Source organism: Andrographis paniculata, unplaced genomic scaffold, assembly GCF_009805555.1.
Source record: "Andrographis paniculata isolate CXL003 unplaced genomic scaffold, ASM980555v1 Contig86END, whole genome shotgun sequence".
Taxonomy (NCBI): domain Eukaryota; kingdom Viridiplantae; phylum Streptophyta; class Magnoliopsida; order Lamiales; family Acanthaceae; genus Andrographis; species Andrographis paniculata.
Window position 1 is genome coordinate 4,201,623 of NW_026137624.1, and position 9,255 is coordinate 4,210,877.

Consider the following 9,255-nt stretch of genomic DNA (forward strand, 5'->3'; position numbering starts at 1 on the left):
TTGTTTGTCATCATAATGTCCATGACTATATTCTTTTATGTTCCATCTACTATGGGGATTATATTATTTCGAAACAGAGATATCTTTGTCCGCCTCTAAGGGTCACAATTATTTTTTGCATCATTGTACTTAATATTAAAAATATTTTTATATTTGTATAATATTTTCTACAAATATCCTTTTATTAGTATTATAAGATATTAATAGAAGGATTTTTGTAACTTTTTCTTAATTTGTACTACATTTTGATATAATAATTAATATTCAAATATCAAAATGCAAAAAGTAAATGAATGTAGTATAAATTATTAGTTTAATTACCAAACAAGAAATTAAAAGAACAAGTAGTATAACAGTATTTTAAATGTATGCCAAAGCATATGCTATATTAAAACATATATCTATTACTTATGTCGACACCATTATATATTAAACATTTCTATAGTGGAACTACAATTATTTATATATTTATTTCATCTGCCTTGAAATAAACAAGCCTCTAAATCTCATAGCAAATCTAAAATGAGATTCCGGACAGGCAATTAAAGGACAATCCCAAACCCCTTTTTCGATCTCCACTGTTGTGGGCTTTCAAATCTGCTGCTTCATTAATCTATTATTATATTTATATACTCTATATAATTCATCTCCATCTTTCCACACACATATATATATATATATCTATATACAACCATCCATTCCATGTCTCATTGTCTCTCCTCCAGCCATTACTTGCAGATATACTCTCTCTCTCTCTCCGACCTCCACCACCTATACACACACCAACTGTATCTATCTGTATCTATATCTCTATGAATTGACGATGATATCAATCATATATAGTTAGCTTAGATAGGTGCTAGCTTAGATAGGTAGCAGCCAGCAATTCATCATTTCATTACATACAGATAGAGATACAGAAAGAGATAGAGATAGAGAGAGACAGATAAGAGGCAATCCGACCGGTCCGGTCTGAAGATGGGCAGAGCTCCGTGCTGCGACAAGGCGAACGTGAAGCGTGGGCCATGGTCCCCTGAGGAAGACGCTAAGCTCAAAACCTACATCGACTCCCATGGCACCGGCGGCAACTGGATCGCCTTGCCTCACAAAATCGGCCTCAAGAGATGCGGCAAGAGCTGCCGCCTCAGATGGCTCAATTACCTCCGACCCAACATCAAACATGGCGGATTTACTGAGGAGGAAGATAACCTCATTTGCAGCCTCTATATCACCATCGGAAGCAGGTCAATATATCGAATTGAATTGGTTTTGAAATTAGGGTTTTTAATTTGGGGATTTTGATTTTTTGATTTTTGATTTTGATTTGTAGGTGGTCGATCATTGCGGCTCAGTTGCCGGGGAGAACTGACAACGACATAAAGAATTACTGGAACACGCGCCTGAAGAAGAAGCTGTTGGGCCGGCAGCGGACAACGGCGGCGACGGCGAGATCGGAAAATGGTAAGAAATCGGAGGGAAAGAAATTCGGAGGACGAGATTATCTCCAGAATTATTTCTCCATCAACGATTACTGTTACAATGTCTACCCTCCGCCGCTGCCGCCGCCGTACTCCGCCGCCATAGAAGCTCCGGCGACGACGACGTGCGACCAAATGGAGCTGAATTTCCTGGCAAGCGTCGCTCCGGCCGGGTTGTTTCAGACAAACGCCATGGGAGAGGCTTCCTACGCCTCCGATGATCAGAATCTGTCGAGGAATTCAGGCGTCGATCGTTACCTCGTACCTAATTGGAGCTTCAATTCCTACGATGATTTCTACAGCGCGAGAGAAAACATCAATAATTCATCGTCGTCATCCGCCGGCGGCGGCGGCGGCGGGGAGATGATGTTGAACGGCAGCGTAGCCTGGGGGAATGCGAATTGTCCGATTTACCCTTGTGCGCCGCCAGAGTGGACGTACTTGGAGGAGGAGGAGGCAAGGCTACAGGTCCCGGACTTCCAACAGCAATTATTACAACATCATCATCATCATCAGCAGCAGCAGCAGGAGCTTCCATCGGCATTGTCTTAATCTTGCAGTGAGTATGATTAATTCTTCAGTCAGAGGCTCCACACGTCTCGTCGTTGTCGGCGTCGTTAATCTTACCTTGTACCATCACTTTCATAATATATCAGCAGACTCTTCGATACATATATACATATATATATATATATATGATCTACATTTGTTTTCCATCTCCTTCAAATTAATCAGATATATTTGTCTGTCTGCAAATACGATCATCATCGTCACCATTATCATAAGTTGATTTCAGATAAATTAATTGAATATATATATATAGATTGATAAATTTAAAGCAAATGAATTAATTAATTAATTAAATTAAGAAATAGGTAGATGTGAGTGAGGGAAAAAGGTGGTCTGACGTTTTGGCAAGAACTGGTTAGGTCTTTAGCTGGACGGGCATCCTCAAATGGCGCCTTCCCTTTATTGTTTTCTGCCCCCACAATATATGTATATATATATATATATATATCGTTTCTTGAATTTTCAATCTCTATCGAATATTATTCATCCATATATATATACATACATATATGAAATATGTCTAAGCACTAAGGGAATCATTAGAAGAAAAACCATAGAACGAAACACATTGTAAGAACTATGAGCGAGGTTAGGGTGTTAGATTGATGCAAATCATTGCATTAAAATAGAGATCAAGGCATGGTTATATCATATGTTGACTGTTCTATGAAAATATCTATAGTGCGGAATTCAATAGTAGTATGTATATTATATGGATCTGTGATGTTTTGTGCATAATACTTTTCAATCCGACCCAATTCTTCGAAACCCGAAATCTGTACCCGCGATTCGACTCAATACTGTTTGGATCTGGACCGCTCCGAGCTGGTTCTGGATTCTTCATATAAATGTATGTTTCCCCGGTTCGATTGGAGCGTGATTCATTCTCTCATTCTCACATTACTCTCTGAAACCCTACTGTTCCCGATGCGTCGCGAGCGATCTGTGCTTGGTTTTTCCGGCGAAATTGGCCATCGAAGCTTGAGATTCGTCCCCTGCGGTTGTGATTCAGCCTATTCTAAGGTTGTTCTTCGGTTTAATTTCTCGATTCTGCCTTTATATACTGTTCGTGGTGTTATTTGGTTGTCCACGATTATTTAGGCTTAGAATCTTGAGATTTCTTTCGATTGGGGTTATATTCGCGCTGATTGTGCGTTTTTGTGGATGTCGATAGGGTTTGGGTCGCGGTTATGTGTATATGTTGCTACACAGTTGGAATGTTGGGTAACCTGAATCCGAACTCCTTCGATTTAATATATATATATAAAAGATTCGATGTTTTTTGTCTTGTATGTGTTCGATTAATTGTAAACTACAAGTATTAGGTCCTATATTACATCTTCAAGTGGTATCAGAGCAATTAGGGCTTGTTAGTTTACTGGAATTGTGATTCTCAAGTTCCTGGAGTGAACACCTAGTTCTCTCTGTAAAATCCGAAGTTTTTTTGTAAATAATCTCAAGTTTTTCCGAAATCTTGGTTGTTTACTTTTCTGTCAAAGTGAAAACTGATTTTTGAAGTGTTTTTCACTTCTGTAAAGTTTAGATCTCCTTGATTAGGACTAAGATAGGCCCTGTAGGAGATTAGGACTTGAAATCATCCTTATTTGGTTGATTTGTGTAGTTCTTTGTTGTTGATTCATCCAAACTTTACTAATCTATGTATTAAGTGCGCAGTTTGAAGGATTTTACAGGTTGAAGGCTTTGTTTTTTGATAAGAAAGTAAAAGAACAGTTGTGGAGCTTGGAGTGGGTAACATTCCTAACCCTGTTGCGTGTTTTTATGAGATTTCAGTTCTGTGGTGACTAAGTGTGGCTATTTTAGTCTGCTAAGTGGCTGTTTTTGTGCTAAGTGTGGCTGTTGTTGGTTGTTCTATCTTTTAAAGTGTTAGTTAGAGCAGTTTGTGCAAATCTGATTGTGTGTTGGGTAATATTAATTGCTTCTAAGTTAGTTTTCTCAAGAAACTAACCTTTGGATTAGTTAATATTCGGTTTTTTCTCAGTTCTTGGTGCATTCCTATCTGGTGGTTCTTTTGTTGAGATTTTATAAACCATAAATCCGTTTTTCCAGTGATTCTGTGAAAAATAATAAAACAGATTGTTTTTCTTCTAAGATCATGGCTGGTTAATCATTTTTTAACATACAACCCTTTGATGGAAAATCTGATTTTGCAATTTGAAAACAAAAGATGAGAAGTGTCCTTGTAACTCAAAGATTGATAAAAGTCGTGGAACCTGATCAAGCAGTCGACCTTTCTCTTGAAGAAAGGCTTGAGCTGGATGAACTTGCGTCTTCGTGCATTATTTTAAACCTAGCTGACCATGTAATTAGGAAAATAGGAACTTATGGCTCAGCTGAGGATTTGTGGGACAAATTAAATAATATGTATACTGAAACTTCTCTTCCAAATAGGATATATCTATTAAAGAAATTCTTTAGCTTCAAATTAGACATTTCAAAGACAATAGATGAAAATCTAGATGTTTTTTCCAAGTTAATTCAAGATATAAAACTTACAGGGGATAAAAATATAGATGATTACAGCTCTATTGTCATGTTAAATGCAATCCCTAGTACATATTCAGATGTAAAATCAAAGTATGGTTGAGATGTGATTACTCTTGATATTGTTGTAAATGGTCTAAAAAGTAAAAAAGTGGATTTGCAACTAAATAAAGCTAATAAACAGTTACATGGTGAGGTGATGCATGTTAAGGGTAGATCTCCCTATAGACCGAATAAAAATGGCTCTTCTTCCAATAACAATAAGCAATGGGATAGTCAACATAAGAAGAAGTATAGAAGTAAGTCTAGGAATAGATCTCAAACCCCTTCAAAGTATGTCAAATGCTGTTTTAATTGTGGTGACCCTTCACATTTTATTAGGAATTGTCCTAAAAAGAATAGAAACTTGAATAACAATAATAACAACTTTAGAAATGGAACAACCCCAATTAATACTTCTTCAAATGAACAGTAAACTTGATTTCTCATGAGGGTTGCTTAGGTGAAGTGTTTGTTGTTACTGTTGAGTGTTCTAATGTAACTGCTTTTAATAAGAATGAATGGTTATTAGATTCAGCATGCACCTATCACATGACTCATTTTAAAGAGTTTTTCAGGGATTATAAAACCCTTTCAAACTGTAATGTGACTATGGCTGACAATAGGGTTTGCAGTGTTAAGGAATAGGGATTGTTATTCTGAAATTTAAATCTAGAAATATTTTAAAGCTGTGCAATGTAAGACATGTTCCTAATCTGTCAAATAACTTACTTTCTTGTGATGCTTTGTCTTCCTTAGGACTAGAGGAAAATGAAGAATAAATTTTATGAAAATAACTAAGGTTTCTTTAGTAGTTTTCAAGGCTAATTTGAGAAATAACCTCTATAGTGTGACTGTTGTGCCAGTTTGTGAATCTGATGCATATGTGAATGCTGTCCAAGACAACACTGAGTTGTGGCATAAGGAGATTAGGTCATTTGAGTAATAGAGGATTAGAGATTTTGCATAAATCTGAATGTTTTGGTTCTGGAAATTTTTCAAATGTGTCATTTTGTGATAATTGCATCTATGAAAAGCATCATAAAGTTACCTTTCCTAAAAAAACCCACTGAAAGCAGAATTTTTTCAAAAAATATCCTTGAATATCTTCACTCAGATGTCTGGGACCTTATAATGAACCCACACATAGTGGTAGAAGATATTTTTTTTTTACTATAATTGATGATTTTTCAAGGAAAGTATAGGTATTTTTAATGAAACAGAAGTCTGATGTTTTTGAAATTTTTAAAAACTGGAAATTTTTTTATTGAAAATCAAACGGGTAAAAAGATTAAGTGTTTGAGAACTGACAATGGCTTAGAATATTGCAACACTTTGTTTGATGGCTTTTGCATTGAAAATGGAATAAAGCGACATAAAACAGCCCCTTACACACCTCAACAAAATGGGGTTGCTGAGCCGATGAACCGAACTCTATTAGAAAGAGTTCGAAGCTTGCTAGCTTCCTCGGGTTTATCCAAGCGATTTTGGGGAGAGGCTGTAAATACAACAGCTTATTTGATTAATAGATCTCCTTCAGTGCCTTTAAATGGTGAATGTCCCGAATTTAGGTGGAGTGGAAAGAAAATTGATTTTTCAAACCTGAAAGTATTTGGTTGTTTTGCTTTTATACGTGTTTTCAATGATAAACTTGAACCTAGGGCTGAGAAATGTGTGTTTCTAGGGTATCCTGAGGGTGTTAAAGGATATAGACTATGGTTAAATACTAAACCAGGTTTTAAAACTTTTGTTAGTCATGATGTAGCATTTAATGAAAATGAAATGCCCTGTTTGAAGCAAAATCAGACTTTAAATGATGAAAACACTGCTGTTAATGGTTCTAACGATATTCAAAGTGAGGTGGAGCAAAATCATTATAATTTAGCCGATTTAGAGGCTGAATTACTTGATAATAATGCTTCAAGTGGAATTGATACCGAAATAGCCTGTTTTGATCCAGATTTTAATTCTAGAAATTCAAAGGCTGATCCGGGAATTAGTTCTGATGATGTTAGTGAGGGATTTGAATCTGGAACTGTTGAAAATATTGATCAAAATTTGGAAAATTATCGACTTGTTAGGGATAGAGTTAGGCGAAATGTAAGGCAGCCCCTTAGGTTAGATGATTTTTTTATGTTGATGTTACCTCATTAGCTTATAATGTATTTGAATCATTAGATGGTAATGAACCAAAGTCATATACTGAGGCTATGAAATCAAAACATAAAAATGAGTGGATTAGTGCTATGAATGAAGAAATGAAATCATTAAAGGATAATAATACTTGGATTTTGGTGCCAAAGTTAGCTAACAGTTTTGTTGTTGATTGTAAATGGCTTTACAAAGTAAAATAAGATGAAAATGAAGTTAGCTTTAAAGTAAGATTACTTGCTAAGGGGTTTACTCAAAAAGAGGAAATAGATTACAATGAAATTTTTGCGTCTGTTGTTAAATAGTCTACTATAATTGGGAATTGAAACAATTAGATGTAAAAACTGCATTTTTACATGGTGATTTGTATGAAAGAATTTACATGAAACAGCCGGAAGGCTTCTTTGATAAAAATAATCCTAATCATGTATGTCTTTTAAAGAAATCTCTTTATGGACTAAAACAATCCCCTAGGCAATGGAATATAAAATTTGATGAATGCATGAAATCTTTGGAATTTAATAGAAGTAATTTTGACCATTGTTTGTTTTTTCAAATAGCATATAAGCATCTCATATTCTTGCTATTATATATTGATGATATGTTGATTATGAGTCCTAGTTTGGAAACCATTAATCATGTGAAAAACTGTTTAAGCAAGAAATTTGATATGAAATACTTAGGGGATGCGAAAGTAATTCTTGTCATGAATATACTTAGGAATAGAAAAGATAATTTGTTGTTTTTAAATCAATCTTCATACATTAAGAAAGTTTTGAACAGATTTTGCATGACTGATGCTAAACCCTCTTCTGTCCCCCTTACTTCTAATTTCATCTTATCTAAAGATCAATGCCCAAAATCTGAAAATAATGTGGAATACATGACGAATGTTTCTTATACTAGTGTTGTAGGTTCTATTATGTACTTGATGGTGTGCACTAGGCCTGATTTAGCGTATTCTATTAGTTGTTTGAGTAGATATATGTCTAATCTTAGTGTGGAACATTGGAATACTTTAAAATGTATGTTTAAATACTTGGTTGATACTATTGATGTTGGCTTAGTATTTGGTAAACACATTAGTGAAATAAAACTAAATGACTATGTGGATTCCAATTATGCGAATGATAGAGATTCTAGGAAGTCAACTACATCTTATATCTTTACTTTGTGTGGCTCGTGTGTTAGTTAGAAATCCCAATTGTAGCCTATAGTTGCTCTTTCTACGACAGAATCTGAATATGTGGCCATAACTGAAGCTTTAAAGGAAGGTATGTGGTTAAAAGGGTTGTTAAATGAAATAGACTACTTGAAAAATGAAGTAACAGTTTTTTCAGATTGTCAATCCGGAATCCAACTTTGTAAAAACTCAGTTTTTCATGATCGAACCAAACATATAGATGTTAGGTTTCATTATATTCGTGATATAGTGTCTAAGGGTTTTTTAAAACTAGAAAAAATACCTTCTGAATATAATCCTGCGGACATGGGAACTAAAGTTTTGTCAATAAAAAAATTCAATTTGTGTAAAAAAACAATGTATATAGATACTTTTGATTAGGAAAATATTTTGAAACTTAAAAACCTGTATCTTTTCTTTAATCATTCTGTTTTCTGCTTGTTATATCTGTTTATGTAGCTATTTTTGTGGTTGTTTGTTTAGTTGTTAAAATTTGTGAATATTAACCATAATAATAAGTCCGCAGGTTAAAAGACTGAAGTCGTTGGAGCTCGGACTGTGATGACACCCTTTAAAGCACTTTCTCCAATGCCCAAAAAGGTGGAGATTTGTGATGTTTTGTGCATAATACATTTCAACCCGATCCAACTCTTCAAAACCCGGAATCTGTACCCGCAATTCGACCCAATATTGTTTGGATCTGGACCGCCCCGAACCGGTTCTGGAATTTTCATATAAATGTATGTTTCCCCGGTTCGATTGGAGCGTGGTTCATTCTCTCATTCTCACATTACTCTCTGAAACCCTACTGTTCCCGACGCTTTGCGATCAATCTGTGCTTGGTTTTTCGGCGAGATTGGCCATCGAAGCTTGAGATTCGTCCCCTGCGGTTGTGATTCAGCCTTTTCTAAGGCTGTTCTTTGGTTTGATTTCTCGATTATTCCTTTATATACTATTCATGGTATTATTTGGTTGTCCGTGATGATTTAGGCTTAGAATTTTGAGATTTCTTTCGATTGGGGTTATATTTGTGTTGATTGTGCATTTTCGTGGATGTCGATAGGGTTTGGGTCGTGGTTGTGTGTATATGTTGCTACACAGTTGGAATGTTGGGTAACCTGAGTCCAAACTCCTTCGATTTAAAATATATATATATATAAAAGATTCGATGCTTTTTTGTCTTGTATGTGTTCGATTAATTGTAAACTACAAGTATTAGGTCCTATATTACATCTTTAGGATCAATAGTTTAGGGGTTTGGATTTTGAGTTGGGATTTGAATAGTAAAAAAAAATTTTGAATTTGAAAATAGTTGTACGATGTGATATAAAT

At 35.2% G+C, this 9,255-nt stretch overlaps 1 protein-coding gene across 1 annotated transcript; it reads left to right on the top strand.

The window, feature by feature from the left end:
* The first annotated feature begins 730 nt into the window (after positions 1–730).
* Positions 731–2,144, top strand: LOC127242249 (transcription factor MYB30-like). Its single transcript, XM_051261712.1, has 2 exons — positions 731–1,244; positions 1,331–2,144. The coding sequence occupies exons 1-2, from the start codon at positions 979–981 to the stop codon at positions 2,028–2,030; spliced, it is 966 nt and encodes a 321-aa protein (XP_051117669.1). The 5' UTR covers positions 731–978; the 3' UTR covers positions 2,031–2,144.
* The last annotated feature ends 7,111 nt before the right edge of the window (positions 2,145–9,255 follow it).